We start from the raw sequence: 24,648 nt of genomic DNA, 5'->3' as shown, positions 1-24,648 counted from the left end.
CTTAAGGGAAGCGCTAATTTAACTCTGGCATGATAGACCATGTTCATCCTAATAAAACTAGACATGTACTCTCCTTGATTATTAATTAAGAATACTAAATATGGCTTAAGACCTAAAAGTTCACAGAAATATCATAATACCTTACTTCCATAGGTTTACTCAGGTCTAATGACTGTCACATGATAAAGAAACCAGTATCTTAAGATTGCCGCCTAGAAAATAACTAGATACACTATATAGATCAAACGCTGACATGATTGTAATTGTTAAAGTAGCGACGCAAATAAGACAGGTTTTTGGCATTAGTCTTTTTCCCTTTGATAAAAAAATAGGTAAGACATTCAGATGAGCAGATAGAGCCAGTGACTGTTCATGCCATCAAGCAAACATAAAAAGTCTAATGTATTCCACAAAAAATGTCCCAGACCTACTGTATTACTTTCATTGGTATAGTCAGGTGCAAAAATATGGCTCAGATGTGTATTGGCAATACTTGAGACGCCTTGGATGAGGCTGCCCCCTTGATGACAGGTTCTCTGTTTAAGTATGTTGCCCAATACACTAAGTTGAATGTTCCAAACATGACAGGGAAAACTATTCGAGACATTTTGTCAATCTTGCTGACACTGTTGTAAGTCTTTTTGTTTTCTGGGCACTTCTCTTCAACTTTCATATGCAACGAAGCAGGATTTGAGATGACCGAGGAAGTAAGGTCTTTAGAGGTATTGGGTGTGTAGGTTATTCTTCCTCCACCATAAGTATTGATGGGCTTTCTTCCAAGAGATTCTTGCTCTTTTTTCTGTTTGATAAAGAAAAATGTAAAGACTTATTGAAACAAATACAATTTAAGGTCCACAATGATAATAATGTTAATTTGTATAGCATCAACATATTTTGCAGAACTTTACATGTCAGAGGGAACAGACAAAATAAGACATGACATATAGTATTTAGACCAATTGACAGTTTGAACAGTAGGAGTGAGGGACCTACTCACAAGAGTTTGCAGACTACAAAGAAATAGAGGTGACATAAGAGGTACACAAGTACCGGTTTCATGCAATGGCAAGCCATTATTTTTTTTTAACCCCTTAATGACGTGACGCCTTTTTATTCCATTTCCGTTTTTCCTCCCCCACGTTAAAAAAAAAATCGTAACTCCTTTATTTATTCATCGACGTCGCTGTATGAAGGCTTGTTTTTTGTGGGACGAGTTGTAGTTTTCAATGGTGCTATTTAATGTACCATATAATGTACTGAAAAAATAAGAAAATTTTAAGTGGAGTAAAATGAAAAAAAAAGACATTCTGCCATCTTTCAGTGCGTTTGTTTCTCCGGCGCAAAAACTGCAACAAAAACGACATGATAACTTTATTCTATGGGTGAGTATGATTGCTACGATACCAAACTTGTATAGTTTTTTTTACTGTACTACTCTCTTTTTTTCAAAGACTTAATTTTTTTCAATTATTTTCTGCGGTCATCTTGTGCGCGCAATAACTTTTTTATTTTTCTCTCAACTTTGTTGTGCAGGGCTCATTTTTTGCGGGATGTCTAGTAGTTTCCATTAGTACCAATTCGGAATTCATATTTATACTTTTTGATTGTTTTTATTGCTTTTTCTCTGGGAGACAAAGTGACTGAAAGGCCTTAGTCAGACGGGCGTTTTTTCGCGTGATTTGCGCATACGCATGCATCCTGCAATTTTTTAAAACCATTGATTTGCAATGGTATCGAACACATGAGCGCTTTTTATGCGCTCGTCCGATAAATTATAGAACAGAAATCGCAGATCGCACCTATCTGCGATCTGCGATTCCTGTTCTCTTCTCTATATGTGCTCAATGGGGCCGGCGGCAGCAGCGCCGACCCCATTGAGAACATATAGAAGACAAATCCTTCTTCTCTGCCACAGCTGTAACAGCTGTGGCAGAGAAGAACGATGTTTGCCCATTTAATTCAATGGAGCCGGCAATACAGCCGGCTCCATTGAAAGCAAGGGCTGCCGACGATCGCGGGATGAATTGTCGGGAAGGGCTTAAATATATAAGCCCTTCCCTGCAATTCATCCAGAAATGTGTAAAAAAAAATATATATATATACTCACCTTGTCCCGGCAGACGGAGTTCAGCGCGGCCGTCCTGCAGTGGGTGTGAGTGGGTGTGAGTGAGAGCTGCCTCTGATTGGCTCAGTGCTGAGCCAATCAGAGGCAGCTCTCACTCACACCCACTCACACCCACTGCAGGCCGGCCACGCTGAACTCCGTCTGCCGGGACAAGGTGAGTATATATATATATATATTTTATTTTTTTACACATTTCTGGATGAATTGCAGGGAAGGGCTTATATATTTAAGTCCTTCCCGACAATTCATCCCGCGATCGCCCGCAGCGCATTGCTTTCAATGGAGCCGGCTGTATTGCCGACTCCATTGAATTCAATGCGCTGGACAGCTCCGGCCCGTTTCTATTGAAACGTGGCTAGGAGCAGTTTTTTCGGACGATTTTTCGGCCCTGGTCACGCGATTTGCGGATGCGCATCCGTCATGCAATCCGCAAATCGCAGCAAAAAACGCCCGTGTGACTAAGGCCACAAAGTGCATTTCTGGCGTTCTTTATTTTTTTTTTCAGACAATGTTCACCATACGGGATAAATAATGTGCTACTTTGATAGATTCGACTTTTATGGATGCGGTGATACCAAATATGTATTTTTATTTTATGATTTAGATTTTTAAATTATAGTTATGGCAAAAGGGGGTGATTTAAACTTTTATAACTTTTTTTTTTTACAAGTTTTTTACGAAAACTTTATTGATCTTATTTTTACTTTACTTTTCAGTCCCCCTGGGGGACTACAACATGTGTTGCTTTGATCGCTCCTGCAGTATAACATAATGCTACAGCATTACGTCATACTGCTTTTTGACAGGCAGCCTATCAAGCCACCCCATGGGGATGGCTTGATAGGCAGTCTGCTAAGGCAGGCCTGGGACCTTTCAGAAGGTCCCCCGTTGCCATGACACCTGCACGGCTCCCCCAATCTCAAAGCGGGGGGGCCATACGAGACTCCCTAACATCGTTCGGATGATTTAAATGCCGCTGTCAGAATTGACAGTGGCATTCAAATGGTTAATAGCCACAATCTGCCGCATGGCCGATTGCAGCTATTGCCGGTGGGTGTCAGCTGTAATAAACATACTATATTTATATCTATAGTATGATCAATTAAGTTCATGTATGTCCTTTTCCCAGCTATGCAGTCAGATCTGATGCATGCTCAGTGTGCTCACCAACCTATCAAACTATTCCACTTAAGGGCTCAGTCACACAAGCGCATCAGCATTCGTACACCGGCGCCGATGCGCCTGTGTGACTGACAGTTAGAAGACGGCTGTACCCGAAGACGGACATCTCTCTGCAGCGCTGATGAAAGAACACATGACCGGCAATGAAGCCGGTCACATGTTCTTTCCTCCGACGCTGCAGAGAGACGTCCGTCTTCAGGTACGGCCGTCTGCTACCTGCAGTAACACGGGCGCTGATGCGCCCGCATGGCTGAGCCCTCATACTTACTAATTATTTGAACATTTTCTTCTGCCCCATTAGGGAACACTTTAAGGTACTTTGCAAATAACAGCACAATATGACTATGCATATTATTGTGCCTGCTCGGCTGTTAGGCACCGTAAAGAAAGTACAGTTTTCTGCTCTCTTTTCTTCTATCTTCTAGGCAGACAACCCCTTTAAATTTGCAAGTAACTTTATACCTTATAAAATGTTGCATATTTTCACAATCTACCTGCTTCCTTATTTTTGTTTTATCGTAGAAACTCGCATTTAAAAAAATGAAAAGAATGTAAAATAAAATAAATGAGACCTATAAGCATGAACCATGCAGTATGTTAAAGGTTCATGGTTTTGAGTAACACTTTGTATTAAAATTCCAAATTTTTATAGTCAAGCAATAGAAAAGTCAAATATAAGAAATGTCAATGTAAAACAAAAATACCGAGGTTATAAGTGTGTTTTTTTTAGTAGAACCATCACATCCATTCTTGTTGCCTAGCTGCATACAACAATGGGTAGTAATGTTGGCAGATAGAGGGTTCAGGCAAAACAAAATTATGTTATTTACACACATCTTTTTTTCTAGCCGTTTCCCCTTTTGTTATATACAATACTCACAAAATGTGAAATATTTTAAAATAGAATTCACAAGTTTTCCTTTTTCCAGTATTGTATGCACCTGCTTTTAGAATACATTTTAGAAATAAATGCATTTAAAACACAAGGGAAGATTCCACCTGGAGCAAATCCATTAAGGATCTATTCTTTATTTCAGTCCTACAAATATGTATTTTTTAAAATGTATTTACTGTTAACACTGTGCTTTCCAAATTCTACAATTTTCATAAAGTAACTATGAATTATTTAAGTGTAGGCTAAAGATAATCATGGGCTTTCAAGAAATCATCTTCTAACATCACATGTTTATCCACGAGTTCAATTTTTTTCTCTAAGTAATCCTATTATAACTGTAAAAATGGACACATTCAGGTTTACAGTCATAGCGTAAAATGGGTACCTTTATTTTTGCTGCTTCAAGAGCTTTCTTTCCATCCCAGGCCCAGCTTCTTTTGGTGAAGTAGTTGACAGTCGCAAATTCGATGAGTGCCGAAAAAACAAAGGCATAGCACACAGCTATAAACCAGTCCATTGCAGTAGCATAGGCAACCTTTGGCAGTGAATTCCGAGCACTTATGCTCAGTGTTGTCATGGTTAACACTGTTGTAACACCTTTAAATAAAAGTAGCAAATATTTAGTTCATTTGAACTCTGTCAACATCAATGTAAAGTAAAAAAATAAATAAGTAAGCAAAAACAAAAGGTAAAACATAAATAATAAATGAAACCGTAAAAGGAATAAAACTTCCCTTTCTGTGTGAATTTCAACTAAAGGAGTACTTCGGAGAGAATGAATGCATTTTAAGACAAAAAATAGTTCATTGGGTGCCTGTAAGTAAGGTTCTACCTCCTTTGAGTCATAACATTTTGTCCAATTGTGTCATATCAGGAAAAACTTGGTAAATCCTTGTCCAAGGGTCCATTTTGTTTTTTTCACCTTTTTTTGAATGGACTCAATGTAGAATTAGGTTTCATTCTGATGACCCATTTTTATATAATAATTATAATTGTTGCTCAAAATTTGTTCAAAAAAACCACTCACTGTTTGTTTATCGCTGACTAATGAAAAAACTATCTCTGGATCGCTGGCTTCTCGTTGTTTAAACACTCCCCGCTCAGCAATTCAAATAGAAGATGAAGTGCTGAGTGAGAAGCCAGCAATGTCTTTCAGTCTAAACACTCTGCACAAGAGCTGATGACCTTAGCAGTGACGTCAGTGCTCACGCAGTCGTTTAAACTGTTGGCCTGTGTAAAAGGGCCATTATATTGTTGGAGTGTCTGTTTCTTATTTGAACTAGTCAGCAGAGTTCCTGCTTGATATGCTTGAATTCCCTATAAGATTTCATTAAGATGATTCACTGCTTTTGGGTTTCAGAGGGTTGGCTCACAAAAAGAAGTTATGCTCTATCCACAGTATAAGGGGCAACTATCTGATCAGTGGGGTCCAACCACTGGAAACCCACTAATCAAGAGTATGAGGGATCCTAAAGTCAATTGAGTTGATAGGACTGCTGAAGGTAGCAAATAACTGGCACATGGCTATCTCTAGGAGTCCTTTTGAAGTAAATGGAGTGATACTGCACATGCTTGTCTATCATTTCATTCAATCGAAGACCTTTAAAACCTTGTTCTTATAATTGGTGGGCTCCCAGCAGTCAGGTGGGACACCCTTCTTAAAATATACACTATAGAATAACTTTACACACCTTTGCTTGTAAGATATTATATATATATATATATATATATATATATATATATATATATATATAAAATTATTTATATTGTCTGTTCTTTGTGCACAACCAAACAACTAGAAAAATCTGCACCAAACATACCACATTTGTAAATCAGGCACTTTGGAAGATTTTAGACTCGGTTTCAGCTCTCTAGGAGCTACTGTTAGTGACGTATCGCCCCCCTCCAAAAAAAAAAAAGAATGCAACCAAATGAATGCACCAATCTGTACCAAATTTGCCCCAAAGGTAAATCAGGAGCTTCCGGAGGTTTCGGACTGTGTTTCAGCTCTCTAGGATCTACTGTTCATGACATATTCATGAAAAAAATGGAATACAGTCAAATGACTAGGACAGTCTGTACAAGATTTGCCACATAGGTAAATTGGGTGCTTTGGCAGGTTGTAGACCAGGTTTTAGCCATTCTAAACATATTTGCAAAAAATCAGAATATAAAAGCAAATATGAGCTGAAACCTCATCTACAACTTTCCATAGTGCCTGATTAACCCATGTGGCTAATTTGATGCTATAAAGATGTTGGCTTTGTATTAGTAGCAAAAGACATTTTAAGCACATGCAAACAACAAACAGTTAAATGAAACAAACCCAAGCAAAGGCAGATAATTCTGCTAGTCAAAGATAAAATAGGAACTCCTTTATAGTCTAAAGTTTGTCACTTATGATAGAAAACCCTGGTGTTTCATTACTTCTTTACATCACTTGTCACATTTCATAGGCCAATTCTTTATTTCCTGACCTTTTAACAATGTAGTTCATCTGAAGAAATGAGTTCTCCTCTAGCTAGTGTTAAATGGGATGAGACCAGCCAGGTGTGCAACAGATGGCATGCTACACTAGTTAACATAGCATACCATTGGAGTATACTTACTATTTGAATAGCACAATATGTTAATAGTGTTGTACACTGTCTGTCAAATTGATTCCTCTGTACATACACCTTTTTGATCACTTGTTAGGTTAAGGTCCATTTACAATGGACGAATATCGGGCAAACGATGCCCACCACGCGTTCCTGTGTCTCCACACTCCCGTGCTCCTGCACAGGAGCTAGCAGAGCTGTGTTGCTCATGGAGCGGCCAGCAGGGGAGCGGGGCAGTGCAGGAGATTTCTCTCCTCTCACTCCCCCGCCCCTCTCCATTGAGATAACACAGCGGCCGTTTACTACTGAACGGCTGCTGCTTAAACTAAGCAATCAGCTCATCGCTGATCTTGTATGCTGCATTAACGATGAGCTCATCGCACATTGTTCAGCGAGAGAAGAGAAATCTCCTGCACTGCCCCGTCCCCTGCTGGCTGCTCCATGAGCGAGACAGCTCTGCTAGCTCCTGTGCAGGAGCACAGGAGTGAGGAAACACAGGGACGAGTGTTGGGCATCGTTTGCCCGACATTCGCCCCGTGTAAATGGGCCTTAGGGATCACTTATATTTAAAAAAGCAATTCAAAGACAATACTGTGAAATACTGTAAAATAGCATTAAATGTTTATAAATAGAAGATGTGGCAGTAAAAAAAACTGTGTTATCTTTCTGAGAATTCTATTTCTACAAAATGTTTGAGAAAATCCAATGAGCATCCAAATGTTCTGTTTACTGCTGTCCTCAACACTTCTAAATCTTTACAACAAACATTTACTGTATATACAGATAGCGAAAGCCTGTGCCTATGATTAGCTTAGTCAGTACTGCATTGATTTTATCATCTAAAATATATCTTGGTTGGAAAGTACCAATTAAAAAAAGAACAAATACAAAGCATATATTCCTCAGAGTTCACAATGACAATATCAATAAAAAACAAATTTAGCATGAAAAAAATAAATAAAAGTTACATACAGTTTGCAGCCTATACTAAAGTTCTACTTGAATATCCCAATTTTTCATTTAAATGGAATCTGTCACCACCTTTATGGTGTTGTCTCCGAGGGCATCATAAGACAGTGACAAGCATGCTGATTATAGCAATATGTTTGTTTTAGGAATCTGTGCAATAGTTTGACAGAAGCTTACATTATATTGGTAGCAGCTATACAGTGGACAGTCTGTAGCAATAGGGGACCTTTACCCAGTGTCCATGAAAAAAATAGGTGTGTCCATGAAGTTGGTGCTACTTTAGCAAGTTCTTGTGATTGTAATTATCATCATTTTACAGATCATATAAATGCTGGTAATTACATGTATTATTTATTCTTTATCATTCATAATGGTTTTCCAATGTGTGCATAATAAAATGTTGGTTGCTTGTGATTTTTGGTTAAATTGACCAGAAAAAAAAAAGATAAAATCAGGTTAGTAAGCCTGCAGCTACACATGGAGGATTAGTCCTTGATATTCATGAGCTGCATAATCTCCTCCCACCCATAACACTAGCCACACCCACTCCACCATCCAACCCCTGATTGACAGCTGTAATCGACACACCTGTCACTACAGATTCCCTTTAAGAAATTGTTCTCCAACTGTTGCCTGTGTTCCCAGACTTTCTGCACATGGCTCTCCAGTTGTTGGCAGCTGTAAAGAACATTGTATACTAATGGTATCAGGGATGACTTAGTATTGTTGAACATTGCCACTAAGGTAAGAGCAACATCGCTCATTTGAAATGTTATGACTTCTTTTCCCTCTTAAAAGGGTTGTGTCAGCATCACAGCCTTTGTTTATATTAGGGCATCTGAAAGTCATACTACCTAGTCCTCCAATCAGTAGCCCCCTCTCTATGGTCCCAACAAAACGCCACTTTGTGAGAGCTGACCCCATTTTGGTCAATCTAGTGCTGTCATTGTGTTTCAAAAAAGCCATCTATCTGAATGCCCATCCAGTAACATTACATTTCTCTTGCAACAACTGCTATAGGGGAAATTTCTGTCTGGACATGATTTTCCCTGGCAATATCAGTAGTTTGCTAGCTGTTTGCCTCAGACTTTGCATTTGAAAAGTGGTTGTGTATATTGGCACAACCCATTTAATATGTTCTGTGGTTTAACACCACCTGTCATATCTGAAAGTGGCTGATGAGCTAGAAAAAGTTTGGGATCTTTGATTTAAGACATCTAGTTCAATGTATAATTCTTTGAGCAAAATATTAGGAAGATAAAAATTGGGTGACAGATAAATACATTGGGGTAGATTTACTATTAGTATCTAATAATATATATCGTTTTCACTGTCTAACTATAGATAAGATTTAAAATGTGCCAGATTTATCACAATTCCTCCTTCTGGATAATAAATCTGGTGCATTTTTAGACTTTCTAGTCTTTAAACCACCTATTGGTTTGCTTAGCTTGTACCAAAAATTGTGCCAAAATGTTAGTGCAAATTTGATGCAATTTAGGCCACTCCCTCTTTTCACAAAGCCATGCCAATTTGTTGGAAAAGACATAAAGAATGACCAAAATTGTTTAAAAACATGTAATAAATGCACCATGCAGACAATGTAAAACAATTTTTGGCACAATTTGCACCAGAAAACTAGTATATTTCCAATAGTAAATCTCTCCCATTGTCTCTTTCAGAAATACAATGTGTCAGATTTAGTAATACTTTCTAGTTAGTGTGGAGCAGACCTAAGCAACAGAACCATACTTGGCACAAACCCGAATCAAGCTTTTAACAAAATTCTACCCAAAACAGAGCACTACTGGTTCGGTTCACTCATTTGAAAATTGGTGTATAACACTGTCTAAGAGCCATAAATGCCAGTAAAGAACTCTCAGAGCATTATACAATTTGTCCATAACAATCTCAGAATGTTATACAGGGCTTTTCAGACTTGTAGGCAGTGGTATGCGGCAGCTTTAAGGGTTTTGGTGAACTTCTGGCTCTGTTCAAACTAAATTGGACCGAACAAAACTCTTTGCAAAAGTTCAGCAAACCAGCTGAGCTGAATTCTTCAAATGTTGGCTTATCACTATTTCTAATAAATCGACAGTGCAAATTTAGACAAGATAGTCTTAAAAATTGCCAGATTTATCACAAAGACTCAGTCGGATATATGGAGTATGTTTAAGCTGCTTAGTGTAGCTTCACAGCATCTGCTGTTTGGCTTAGTTTGCCTAGATTTTGCCACAATTTGACACATTTAAGCAATGCCCATTTTCGTGAAGACACACCACTTTCCAGGAAGTCATGCCTCATTTTGGATGAGGCTGAAAAGTCTCTGAATGTGTCCAAAACACATCATAAATGTGGTGCAACCTTTGTATTTTTAATAGTAAATCTGGTGTTCCCCGTGGTGCAACCCCTCTCCTTTCCTTATTGCCAACTTAAGAAAGAAAATTAAAACTATTTACCTAACAATCCATGTTTCAGTGATTGGGAATGATATACATATTTTGTGTAGACCACCGATGTCCTTTAGACTTAGCATGCATCAATTCAGTAGCATAGTGAATGACAGCACTAGATGCCACAGTAGTTTAGTGCACATGCTCTCTGTAGACCCTATGGGGGGAATTTATGAACCAGAATTCTGGCACTAAGAGGTTTCACATTTACCATGCGCTTTAGATGTTTTATGCTTCTGTTGCCACTTTTAAAAAGTAGCAAGTAAAGTTTGTGTTTGTGTGATGCTTAAGAATTCTGGCTCCTAAAAAAGTCTCAAAAAATTTGTTGCAATCTCAATCCAGTAGAGCAATGGGATAAAAAGATGCAACAAATTTTTCATCATTATGTGACACTGATATATTTATTGAAAATCGCAGCTAAATAGTCTTTAGATAAACTGTCTTTTAAAAAACCCATTCACCTTATGAATTCGGCTAGTCATACATACATAAGATAGCTTGCCTACAGCTATTCCTCATGACCTCTCATAAATGTGCATGCCCAGCTTGAGGGAAATAAGCTGATGCTAGACAAATGATCAAGTGGAGTGCAATATAACATTGAGTAGCTGATCTTCATTTTCGCCAGCATTTGCATTGTGGAACAATCAGCATGCCCCTATTTATATTCCATTATCGGCTGATTCTGCTGACATCAGGCAACAATAACGTGCTGCGGAGCTTAAGCTATAGCTTGATTTGTCCCCTGTAAACAGCTCCGATGTACAATTATTTATAAAATTGTAGAAAGACCAACCAGATGAATGATTTATAATAATCTGCTTTACTATAGTTTCCCTTTAACTTTTAATGTGATAGAAAAGATTTTTTCCGCTAAAAGAATTTAAACTGCCCAACTTACCGTTCCTGCGGAGGACATTATTCACGGATGGTAATAAGGATCTGCAAAAACTTTCAAACGCATCTGATAACATTTATTGCAGCTATTTAACAATGTAATTTTATTGTTATTCTGCTGTTACCCCACATTATTTACCGTAGTTGATGTACTAAAGTCACACTCAGGGAGAGCTCAGAAAAAGCCTTAATCTGAAATAACAGTTAGAATGTACATTATCTGCCAAGTAATATTATTCCATTCCATTTATAAAATTAACCACAGCTCCTATGTGACTGCCATTGGGAGAGAGAGGGTTTAGGAGATTACAGAAGACAGATTTATTATTGCATTCAGGGGCAGCTATAATAATGTAAGGTTTAATTCTAATTACCGTTTTGTGCATTGGGCCCCTATGCAGACCTGTGTGTCTCAATGTACTTAAACCTACAGATGTAGCAGCCTTTGAAAAGTTGCCCATGCCCAATATTTGTATATTGTTTGAGTATTAGTTTTAGTTTTTGCTATGCATATAGTATCCGAATGTTCAGCATGACTTGCATAGGTTTACAGAAGACAATGTATTATTGTATTCAATGACAGTTATATAAAGGTGAATGCTGTCCTTTCTATTCAGCTTCTGTGAAGACTAGAGATGAGCGAGCGTACTCGGAAAAGCACTACTCGCTCGAGTAATTTGCTTTATCCGAGTATCGCTGTGCTCATACCTGAAGATTCGGGTGCCGCTGCGGCTGACAGGTGAGTCGCAGCGGGGAGCAGGGGAGAGCGGGCGGGAGAGAGGGAGAGAAAGATCATCCCCTCCGTTCCTCCCCGCTCTCCCCTGCAGCTCCCCGCTCCGTGCCGGCACCCGAATCTTCAGGGACGAGCACAGCGATACTCGGATAAAGCAAATTACTCGAGCGAGTAGTGCTTTTCCGAGTACGCGCGCTCATCTCTAGTGAAGACCTATATGTCTTCTTGTATTCAGCTCCTATGCAGAGCAATGTGTCTACATAGTTACATGACATGAAACACAACAAACCTTGAGTGTAGGATAATCCTGAAGTCTTACTTTGCTCTACTCCGCTCGTGAACTTTTCTTGCTACTGTAACTTCTAGACAGTAGAAATGGGGTGGGGGAGCAGGCAAATGCAACATCTACATGAAAAGACTAAACAGAGGCTTCTTTGTCTGTAACTGTGGTGACAAAGAATTTTGGATAGCAGATGGAGACACAAAATCTATCTTATTTTAGATGAAGTGTGCATAGTCTTTAAATGCATAAAATTATGGGGTGATGGGGGTTAGGAATTTACAGAAATTGAATTTTTTAATACATTCAATGGCAGCTGTATAACTTAATTTTCAGCGTGTTTCTCTTATACTATAGGTATATGAAGAGTTTGGGGATTAGAAGTCCTGACCCTTATAAAAATATACCGTAATATGTAATTTATTGTGGCTTTCGGCATTATATGTTTTATTAGACATTACGATGAATTTATGATATCATATTGATTTCCATTACTTATTTCCGTAAGTTGCTACAGATTCAAAGTAACTTTATTATTTTAATAGTTTATTACTATTTTATCATCATAGTTTTTACTGTAGCAAACTGTGCTCCTTGTAGCCCTTGGGGCTCCTTGAGCAACAGTCAGGGGCTCCGACCAAGGGTCCGTGGTGACAAGCCTATGGCACATATGCCAACAGCTGCTCACCACTGTAGTGATTACCAGCGGGGTGCCGCAGCTCCCTGATGGCAATCATGCAGTGACACTGATCCTGGCGCACACTATGACGCCAGTATGCACTCGGGATCCTCCTTCCCTGAGTCCTCTCCTTCTTAGTTCTGTAGGAGAGGACAAGGGAAGAAATGTTCCGGGTGCACACTGCTGTCAGTGTGCACGGGGGATCAGAGCCAAGTAGAGGAGAAGCAGCGCTGACTACAAGGAGGAAGTAAGTACATGGGTTTCCATGGCTGAAAAAGTTTGGGAACCACTGCTTTCCATTTTCTTTATATATAGTTGGGGAAGGGGGGTTTACTCATGCTAATGGCCTCTTACCTAGCCAATAGAGATGAGCAAGTATACTCGCTAAAGGCAATTGCTCGAGCGAGCATTGCCTTTAGCGAGTACCTGCCCACTCGAGACTGAAAGTTCGGGTGCCGGCGGCGGGCAGGGAGCTGCGGGGGAGAGCGGGGAGGAACGGAGGGGAGATCTCTCTCTCCCTCTCTCCCCCCTTGCTCCCTTCTGCTGACCGCCACTACTCACCGCTCCCCCGCGCCGGCAACCGAACCTTCAGTCTCGAGCGGGCAGGTACTCGCTAAAGGCAATGCTCGCTTGAGCAATTGCCTTTAGCGAGTATACTCGCTCATCTCTACTAGCCAACTAAAACCCCAAAGAGCTGTATGTATATATACTGTTTTGGCTTACATCCCATGTCATGTTACAAGGTCTATTAAAAAGTTAGATATTGACTCATAGGGTGGCTGTCTTCAAACAGATGATGCTGTGGCAGATTATTCTATCCCTCATTTGCACTTCACAAATCCATATATATTCTTGTTCAGCCTTTCTTCTTCTATGGCATTTTACTATCTTTGTAATTAACTATTTTTTATATATGAATGGGCTCATTCAGATCTGTGTTAGGGTTCCATTATAATTTACTGTCTCTGTGTTACATTTTTGGAGCAGACAAACAGAATTAAAACGGAATTAAATGCTTTCGTTTTCCACATTGATTGCAATGGTTTAAAAAAAACAAAAAACAAACGGAAAGTTTACTTGTTCTTTCCATTCCATTAGGTTTTTGTTTTTTCAACAAAATAAATAGCCATGCTGTGCTATTTGTTTCATTAAAAAACGGAAATCTAACAGAACTGAAGCGAACTGAAAGTTTTTCTTTCTTTCTGAAAAACAACTGAAATCAATGGAGAAAAATGGAAATATTTAATTCTGTTTTCATTTCATTTCTCTGCTCCAAACACTGAACAGAGAGATTGAAAGGCCTAACACAGATGTGAATGAGCCCTTAATTGTGTAATGCCCTTACTGGAAACATCATTTGCTGGATATTATAGACAGAAATGAAGCTTCTCTCATTGGCCTCCAGTGGTGCCTTCTTCTACCAGGTTGCACCAGATCTTGGTCTTTTCCTCGTGATCCTGTGGAATCTTCACAGCACTAACATCTTTGTTCGCCTGGTAGAGATCCAGGCTTGGCAGCACCTTTCCCACCCCTTTGGTGCTCACCTAATGTTTCACCTATTGTGGCTATCTTCTGTTCTAGTGCCTTGCCCTTGTCTTCTTATACAGTACCAGTCATAATATGCAATTAAACAGCAAAATATTTTGGAACTACAGTAAAAACTGAATATGTATTGTTAGAAAGAAACATTAATTCTCAACCAAAATGGTAACATAATAATTCTTATCCTCTTATCAAGTACAAATTGAAAGAAATCCACCTACTGAAAATAAAAACCTGAAGGTAGCTTCAGTACATGCAACCTGGATTGCAGTAGATTGCCACAATGGAACAAGCTTTATACAAGTCATTTACCATTTATATAAAAAGCTCCGGAACAGTGATGGAAAATGTCATAATAGAAATCACAATATCAACATCAAATTCTAAAAGAAATCTAGACCCCTTGTTGCTTGAGTCTTTTAAAAATGGAAGCTGAATAGTAATGAAATATATTTTCCAATGTCAGACTACTCTGTTATTAATGTCAACAACGTGACCTATATTATTGTATAAAACTGGAGAAGAACCCATCTGTTCATAAGGTTTTATGTAGAAATTCTGCCTTTTTCATTTTGTCTTTTACATTGAAAATTAAATTTTAGTTTCCACAAATACAGCCATGAATTGTAACTACTTCAAGAGATAGAGATTTAGTTTTCAGCTTATTAAAGGTTGTTTTAGGGAGCAGCAACAACTTTTTCAGGACCATTGCATATACAGACTTATTGTAGTATGGGAGTTTGTAATTTCAAGTTGTTGTGCAACAATTGCAAAAAGGAAAGAGTAGGAGATCCTACCTCAACACCAAAACGTCACCTACATGGTCTCTAGTAGAGATGAGCGAGCACCAAAATGCTCAGGTGCTCGTTACTCGAGATGAACTTTTCGCAATGCTCGAGGGTTCGTTTCGAGTAACAAACCCCATTGAAGTCAATGGGCGACTCGAGCATTTTTGTATATCGCTAAGGTTTTCATTTGTGAAAATCTGGGCAATTCAAGAAAGTGATGGGAACGACACAGCAACAGATAGGGCAGGCGAGGGGCTACATGTTGGGCTGCATCTCAAGTTCCCAGGTCCCACTATTAAGCCACAATAGCAGCAAGAGTGCCCCCCCTCCCAACAATTTTTACTTCTGAAAAACCCTCATTAGCAAGGCATACCTTAGCTAAGCAAAACACTACCTTCAACAAAGCACAATCACTGCCTGCATGACACTCCGCTGCCCCTTCTCCTGGGTTACATGCTGCCCAACCCCCCCCCCCCCCCGCACGACCCAGTGTCCACAGCGCACACCAAAGTGTCCCTGCGTAGCCTTCAGCTGCCCTCATGCCACACGCTGGCCTCATAGCCACACCACCCTCATGTCTATTTATAAGTGCGTCTGCCATGAGGAGGAACTGCAGGCAAACACTGCAGAGGGTTGGCACGACCAGGCAGTGACCCTCTTTAAAAGGGGCAGGGCGATAGCCCATAATGCTGTGCAGAAGCAATAAGAAATCCAATCCTGTGCCACCTCCATCAGAAGCTGCAAACGTGGGCATAGCAATGAGGGACCCATGTGCCACACACTATTCATTCTGTCAAGGTGTCTGCATGCCCCAGTCAGACCGGGGTTTTTTATAAATAGTCACAGGCAGGTACAACTCCGCAATGGGAATTCCTTGTGCACCCACAGCATGGGTGGCTCCCTGGAACCCACCGGCTGTACATAAATGTATCCCATTGCAGTGCCCATCACAGCTGAGGTAACGTCCGATTAAATGCAGGTGGTCTTCGGCCCACACTGCATGCCCCAGTCAGACTGGGGTTCTTTAGAAGTAAACACATGGAGTTACAACTCCGTGTGGACTGACAGCATGGGTGGCTCCCTGGAACCCACCGGCGGTACATAAATATATCCCATTGTAGTGCCCATCACAGCTGAGGTAACGTCAGGTTTAATGCAGGTGGGCTTCGGCCCACACTGCATGCCCCAGTCTGACTGGGGTTTTTAATAAATAGACACTGGCAGGTACAAATCCCTAATGTGAAGTCCCTGTTGACCCACAGCATGGGTGGCTCCCTGGAACCCACCGGCGGTACATAAATATATCCCATTGCAGTGCCCATCACAGCTGAGGTAACGTCAGAATGCATGTAACGCGAGGGTCACGAGAAAGGCATCCTAACATGAAGTCAGCCATGTGTGCCAGGGTACCTGTACGCAACACATGGCTGTCCTCACTCGGAATATCACTTTCAGGATCCTCCTCCTCCTCAGGCCATACACGCTGAAAGGATGACAGGCAAGCAGCATGGGTACCCTCAGCAGTGGGCCAAGCTGTCTCTTCCCCCTCCTCCTCATGCTCCTCCCCCTCCTCCTCCTCCTCCTCAACGCGCTGAGATATAGACAGGAGGGTGCTCTGACTATCCAGCGACATACTGTCTTCCCCCGCCTCCTTTTTCGAGCGCAAAGCGTCTGCCTTTATGCTTTGCAGGGAACTTCTCAAGAGGCATAGCAGAGGAATGGTGACGCTAATGATTGCAGCATCGCCGCTCACCATCTGGGTAGACTCCTCAAAGTTTCCAAGGACCTGGCAGATGTCTGCCAACCAGGCCAACTCTTCTGTAAAGAATTGAGGAGGCTGACTCCCACTACGCCGCCCATGTTGGAGTTGGTATTCCACTATAGCTCTACGCTGCTCATAGAACCTGGCCAACATGTGGAGCGTAGAGTTCCACCGTGTGGGCACGTCGCAGAGCAGTCGGTGCACTGGCAGATTAAACCGATGTTGCAGGGTGCGCAGGGTGGCAGCGTCCGTCTCGGACTTGCGGAAATGTGCGCTGAGCTGGCGCACCTTCCCGAGCAGGTCTGACAAGCGTGGGTAGCTTTTCAGAAAGCGCTGAACCACCAAATTAAAGACGTGGGCCAGGCATGGCACGTGCGTGAGGCTGCCGAGCTGCAGAGCCGCCACCAGGTTACGGCCGTTGTCACACACGACCATGCCCAGTTGGAGGCTCAGCGGCGAAAGCCAGCGGTCGGTCTGCTCTGTCAGACCCTGCAGCAGTTCGTGGGCCTCTTCTCTTGTAAGCTGAGTAGTTTAAGCACGGCCTGCTGACGCTTGGCCACCGCTGTGCTGCCACGCCGCGCGACACCGACTGCTGTCGACGTGCTGCTGCTGACACATCTTGATTGCGAGACAGGTTGCGTAGGAGTAGGAGGAGGGTGGTTTATTGGAGGAAGCATACACCGCCGCAGATACCAGCACCGAGCTGGGGCCCGCAATTCTGGGGGTGGGTAGGACGTGAGCGGTCCCAGGCTCTGACTCGGTCCCAGCCTCCACTAAATTCACCCAATGTGCCGTCAGGGAGATATAGTGGCCCTGCCCGCCTGTGCTTGTCCACGTGTCCGTTGTTAAGTGCACCTTGCCAGTAACTGCGTTGGTGAGGGCGCGTACAATGTTGCGGGAGACGTGGTCGTGCAGGGCTGGGACGGCACATCGGGAAAAGTAGTGGCAACTGGGAACCGAGTAGTGCGGGGCCGCCGCCGCCATCATGTTTTTGAAAGCCTCCGTTTCCACAAGCCTATACGGCAGCCTCTCAAGGCTGATCAATTTGGCTATGTGCACGTTTAACGCTTGAGCGTGCGGGTGCGTGGCTGCGTACTTGCGCTCAAACACTTGCGCTAGCGACGGCTGGATGGTGCGCTGAGAGACATTGGTGGATTGGGCCGAGGACAGCGGAGGTGAGGGTGTGGGTGCAGGCCGGGAGACGGTCGTGCCTGTGTCCTGAGAGGGGGGTTGGATCTCAGTGGCAGGTTGGGGCACAGGGGGAGAGGCAGTGGTGCAAACCGGAGGTGGTGAACGGCCTTCGTCCCACCTTGTGGGGTGCTTGGCCATCATATGCCTGCGCATGCTGGTGGTGGTGAGGCTGGTGGTGGTGGCTCCACGGCTGATCTTGGCGCGACAAACCTTGCACACCACAGTTCGTCGGTCGTCTGCACTCTCAGTGAAAAACTGCCAGACCTTTGAGCACCTCTGCCTCTGTAGGGTGGCATGGCGCGAGGGGGCGCTTTGGGAAACAGTTGGTGGATTATTCGATCTGGCCCTGCCTCTACCCCTGGCCACCGCACTGCCTCTTCCAACCTGTCCTGCTGCTGCACTTACCTCCCCCTCTGAAGACCCGTCCTCAGTAGGCTTAGCAAACCAGGTGGGGTCAGTCACCTCATTGTCCTGCTGCTCTGCAATTACTACTACCTGAGTGATAGACAACTGTGTCTCATTGTCGTCATCCTCCTCACCCACTGAAAGCTCTTGAGACAGTTGCCGGAAGTCCCCAGCCTCATCCCCCGGACCCCGGGAACTTTCCAAAGGTTGGGCATCGGTCACGACAAACTCCTCCGGTGGCAGATGAACCATTGCTGCCCATTCTGGACAGGGGCCCGAGAACAGTTCCTGGGAGTCTGCCTGCTCCTCAGAATGTGTCATTGTAATGGAGTGAGGAGGCTGGGAGGAAGGAGGAGCAGCAGCCAGAGGATTCAGAGTTGCAGCAGTGGACGGCGTAGAACTCTGGGTGGTCGATAGATTGCTGGATGCACTTTCTGCCATCCACGACAGGACCTGCTCACACTGCTCATTTTCCAATAAAGGTCTACCTCGTGGACCCATTAATTGTGAGATTAATCTAGGGACGCCAGAAACGTGCCTCTCTCCTAATCCCGCAGCAGTCGGCTGCGATACACCTGGACCAGGAGCTCGGCCTGCGCCCACACCCTGACTTGGGCCTCCGCGTCCTCGCCTGCGTCCACGTCCTTTAGGCCTACCTCTACCCCTCAGCATGGTGTATTACCAGTAGTGCAGTAACAGAACGCTGTAATTAAATGTGCCGCTTATTGGCCTGTGGTTGGAGGCTGACTTCGCTTACGGAACGCACAGCAGAGCCAGGAAAGAATTTTGCGCAAGCCTGTAGTGAGACATAGGTGCGTATGACTGAGCTAGTGGAATTCACAGCGCAGAAGCAGTCAAGTGTCCAAAGGCCACTAGTAGGTGCCACGCAAGTGTTTAAGCGCAAGCGCAAGTACGCAGCCACGTACCCGCACGCTCAAGCGTTAAACGTGCACATAGCCAAATTGATCAGCCTGGAGAGGCTGCCGTATAGGCTTGTGGAAACGGAGGCTTTCAAAAACATGATGGCGGCAGCGGCCCCACGCTACTCGGTTCCCAGTCGCCACTACCCTTCCCGATGTGCCGTCCCAGCCCTGCACGACCACGTCTCCCGCAACATTGTACGTGCCCTCACCAACGCGGTTACTGCCAAGGTCCACTTAACAACGGACTCGTGGACAAGCACAGACGGGCAGGGCCACTATATCTCCCTGACGGCACATTGGGTGAATTTAGTGGAGGCTGGGACCGAGTCAGAGCCTAGGACCGCTCACGTCCTACCCACCCCCAGAATTGCGGGCCCCAGCTCAGTGCTGGTATCTGCGGCGGTGTATGCTTCCTCCACTAAACCACCCTCCTCCTCCTCCTACGCAACCTCTGTCTCGCAATCAAGATGTGTCAGCAGCAGCACGTCACCAGCAGGCGGTGTCGCGCGGAGTGGCAGCACAGCGGTGGCCAAGTGTCAGCAGGCCGTGCTGAAACTACTCAGATTAGGAGAGAAGAGGCACACGGCCCACGAACTGCTGCAGGGTCTGAGAGAGCAGACCGACCGCTAGCTTTCGCCGCTGAGCCTCCAACCGGGCATGGTCGTGTGTGACAACGGCCGTAACCTGGTGGTGGCTCTGCAGCTCGGCAGCCTCACGCACGTGCCATGCCTGGCCCACGTCTTTAATTTGGTGGTTCAGCGTTTTCTGAAAAGGTACCCACGCTTGTCAGACCTGCTCGGAAAGGTGCGCCGGCTCAGTGCACATTTCCGCAAGTCCAAGACGGACGCTGCCACCCTGCGCACCCTGCAACATCGGTTTAATCTGCCAGTGCACCGACTGCTGTGCGACGTGCCCACACGGTGAAACTCTACGCTGCACATGTTGGCCAGGCTCTATGAGCAGCGTGGAGCAATAGTGGAATACCAACTCCAACATGGGCAGCGTAGTGGGAGTCAGCATCCTCAATTCTTTACAGAAGAGTAGGCCTGGTTGGCAGACTTCTGCCAGGTCCTTGGAAACTTTGAGGAGTCTACCCAGATGGTGAGCGGCGATGCTGCAATCATTAGTGTCACCATTCCTTTGCTATGCCTCTTGAGAAGTTCCCTGCAAAGCATAAAGGCAGACGCTTTGCGCTTGGAAACGGAGGCGGGGGAAGACAGTATGTCGCTGGATAGTCAGAGCACCCTCATGTCTATATCTCAGTGCGTTGAGGAGGAGGAGGGGGAGGAGCATGAGGAGGAAGGGGAAGAGACAGCTTGGCCCACTGCTGAGGGTACCCATGCTGCTTGCCTGTCATCCTTTCAGCGTGTATGGCCTGAGAAGGAGGAGGAGGAGGAGGATCCTGAAAGTGATCTTCCGAGTGAGGACAGCCATGTGTTGCGTACAGGTACCCTGGCACACATGGCTGATTTCATGTTAGGATGCCTTTCTCGTGACCCTCGCGTTACACGCATTCTGGCCACTACGGATTACTGGGTGTACACACTGCTCGACCCACGGTATAAGGAGAACCTTTCCACTCTCATACCCAAAGAGGAAAGGGGTTCGAGAGTGATGATATACCACAGGACCCTGGCGGACAAACTGTTGGTAAAATTCCCATCCGACAGCGCTAGTGGCAGAAGGCGCAGTTCCGAGGGCCAGGTAGCAGGGGAGGCGCGGAGATCAGGCAGCATGTGCAGCATAGGCAGGGGAACACTATCCAAGGTCTTTGACAGCTTTATGGCTCCCCAGCAAGGCTGTGTCACCATTCCCCAGTCAAGGCTGAGTTGGCGGGAGCACTGTAAAAGGATGGTGAGGGAGTACGTAGCCAATCGCACGACCGTCCTCCGTGACGCCTCTGCCCCCTACAACTACTAGGTGTCGAAGCTGGACACGTGGCCTGAACTCGCGCTGTATGCCCTGGAGGTGCTTGCTTGTCCTGCGGCTAGCGTCTTGTCAGAGAGGGTGTTTAGTGCGGCTGGGGGAATCATCACTGATAAGCGTACCCGCCTGCCAACCGACAGTGCCGACAGGCTTACAATCATAAAGATGAACAAAGCCTGGATTTCCCCAGAGTTCTCTTCTCCATCAGCGGACAGCAGCGATACCTAAACTATACGTAGGCTGCACCCGCGGATGGAAGCATCATTCTCTATCACCATAAAAAACGGGGACCTTTTAGCTTCATCAATCTGTGTATTATATTCATCCTCCTCCTCCTGCTCCTCCTCCTGAAACCTCACGTAATCACGCCGAATGGGCAATTTTTCTTAGGCCCACAAGGCTCAGTCATATAACTTTTGTAAACAATGTTTATACGTTTCAATTCTCAATTCAATAAAGCGTTGAAACTTGCACCTGAACCAATTTTTATTTTAACTGGGCTGCCTACAGGCCTAGTTACGAATTAAGCCACATTAACCAAAGCGATTAATGGGTTTCACCTGCCCTCTTGGTTGGGCATGGGCAATTTTTCTGAAGTACATTTGTACTGTTGGTACACCAATTTTTTGGGGCCCTCGCCTACATTGTAATCCTAGTAATTTTTAGCCCACCTGCATTAAAGCTGACGTTACCTCAGCTGTGATGGGCACTGCAATGGGATATATTTATGTACCGCCGGTGGGTTCCAGGGAGCCACCCATGCTGTGGGTCCACAGGGACTTCACATTAGGGATTTGTACCTGCCAGTGTCTATGTATTAAAAACCCTTGTCAGACTGAGGCATGCAGTGTGGGCCGTAGACCACCTGCATTTAATCGGACGTTACCTCAGCTGTGATGGGCAATGCAATGATATATTTATGTACCGCCGGTGGCTTCCTGGGACCCACCCATGCTGTCGGTCCACACGGAGTTGTAACTCCATGTGTCCACTTCTAAAGAACCCCAGGCTGACTGGGGCATGCAGTGTGGGCCGAAGCCCACCTGCATTAAACCTGACGTTACGTCAGCTGTGATGGGCAATGCAATGGGATATATTTATGTACCGCCGGTGGCTTCCAGGGACCCACCCATGCTGTCGGTCCACATGGAGTTGTAACTCCATGTGTCCACTTCTAAAGAACCCCGGTCTGACTGGGGCATGCAGTGTGGGCCGAAGCCCACCTGCATTAAACCTGATGTTACCTCAGCTGTGATGGGCAATGCAATGGGATATATTTATGTACCGCCATTGGGTTCCAGGGAGCCACCCATGCTGTGTGTCAACAGGGACTTCACATTAGGGATTTGTACCTGCCAGTGTCTATGTATTAAAAACCCCGGTCAGACTGGGGCATGCAGTGTGGGCCGAAGATCACTTGCATTTAATCGGACGTTACCTCAGCTGTGATGGGCAATGCAATGGGATATATTTATGTACCGGCGGTAGGTTCCAGGGAGCCACCCATGCTGTGTGTCAACAGGGACTTCACATTAGGGATTTGTACCTGCCAGTGTCTATGTATTAAAAACCCCGGTCAGACTGGGGCATGCAGTGTGGGCCGAAGATCACTTGCATTTAATCGGACGTTACCTCAGCTGTGATGGGCAATGCAATGGGATATATTTATGTACCGCCGGTGGGTTCCTGGGACCCACCCATACTGTCGGTCCAGACGGAGTTGTAACTCCATGTGTCCACTTCTAAAGAACCCCAGTCTGACTGGGGCATGCAGTGTTGGCCGAAGCCCACCTGCATTAAACCTGACGTTACCTCAGCTGTGCCGGGCACTGCAATGGGATACATTTATGTACAGCCGGTGGGTTCCAGGGAGCCACCCATGCTGTGGGTGCACAAGGAATTCCCATTGCGGAGTTGTACCTGCCTGTTACTATTTATAAAAAACCCCGGTCTGACTGTTGCATGCAGATACCTTGACAGAATGAATAGTGTGTGGCACATGGGTTCCCCTTTGCTATGCCCACGTTTGCAGCTCCTGATGGAGGTGGCACAGGATTGGATTTCTCATTGCTTCTGTAGGGCATTATGGGCTATCACCCCGCCCCTTTTAAAGAGGGTCGCTGCCTGGCCGTGCCAACCCTCTGCAGTGTTTGCCTGCGGTTCCGCCTCATGGCAGACGCACTTATAAATAGACATGAGGGTGGTGTGGCTATGAGGCCAGCATGTGGCATGAGGGCAACTGAAGGCTGCGCAGGGACACTTTGGTGTGCGCTGTGGACACTGGGTCGTGCGGGGGGGGGGGGTTTGGGCAGCATGTAACCCAGGAGAAGTGGCAGCGAAGTATCATGCAGGCAGTGATTGTGCTTTGTTGGAGGTAGTGTGGTGCTTAGCTAAGGTATGCCTTGCTAATGAGGGTTTTTCAGAAGTAAAAATTGTTGGGAGGGGGGGGCACTCTTGCCGCTATTGTGGCTTAATAGTGGGACCTGGGAACTTGAGATGCAGCCCAACATGTAGCCCCTCGCCTGCCCTATCCGTTGCTGTGTTGTTCCCATCACTTTGTTGAATTGCCCAGATTTTCACAAATGAAAACCTTAGCGAGCATTTGGCGATATACAAAAATGCTCGGGTCGCCCATTGACTTCAATGGGGTTCGTTACTCGAAACGAACCCTCGAGAATCGCGAAAAGTTCGTCTCGAGTAACGAGCACCCGAGCATTTTGGTGCTCGCTCATCTCTAATTATGATCAATAGATTCCAATTTACAAGTAAAGTGAGAAATGAAATGGTAAAGTTACACACTGAATCTCCAGTCTGCTCTAGCAATTATGAGATTCAGTCTGGAATAGGAGTCTACAATAGTCATGGTGAAACAAACAGCAATGAATCAAACAGTAAGTGCGGCACACTTGATTTGACAGCTCGGCAAATCCAACACAGTTTATACACTGTGTTCTATGGAACACTAACTATATGGGTTATCCTATTTCTTTACTAGTGATAGGGTTTTCTAAGCCTGTAGTTCCCATCCAATAAACAGCACCAATTAAAACAGAATCCTGAATTTGATATTATTTCAAAAACATACAGATGTTTATCCACTTAATCTTTCTTGATTTGTGTTAACTAATACAATTTGTCATGATACCAATTCCATATAATCTCATGCCAATCTGCAAAAAAATGTATGCTTATCGTGGGAGCCTATGGGAGTCTATGGATGACAAATGTCATCCATGAGAAAAGGCTAGTAAAAAGTATACAATACCCATATACATTTTTGAAATGGAAACCTGTAGGC

At 44.4% G+C, this 24,648-nt stretch overlaps 1 protein-coding gene across 1 annotated transcript in view; it reads right to left on the bottom strand.

Annotated features, from left to right (window-relative positions):
* Positions 1–472: 472 nt before the first annotated feature.
* The window catches only part of GABRA5 (gamma-aminobutyric acid type A receptor subunit alpha5), a 252,432-nt gene continuing 228,256 nt past the window's right edge, over positions 473–24,648 (bottom strand). Inside the window, exons 14-15 of the mRNA XM_066588715.1 lie at positions 4,588–4,799; positions 473–799 (exon numbers count right to left, since the gene is read on the bottom strand). Of these exons, the coding sequence (XP_066444812.1) occupies positions 473–799; positions 4,588–4,799 (539 nt within the window). The remainder of the gene's footprint in view (positions 800–4,587; positions 4,800–24,648) is intronic.

The sequence above is a fragment of the Eleutherodactylus coqui genome, chromosome 1 (genome assembly GCF_035609145.1).
Source record: "Eleutherodactylus coqui strain aEleCoq1 chromosome 1, aEleCoq1.hap1, whole genome shotgun sequence".
Taxonomy (NCBI): domain Eukaryota; kingdom Metazoa; phylum Chordata; class Amphibia; order Anura; family Eleutherodactylidae; genus Eleutherodactylus; species Eleutherodactylus coqui.
This window is presented reverse-complemented; position numbering and strand designations above follow the sequence as displayed.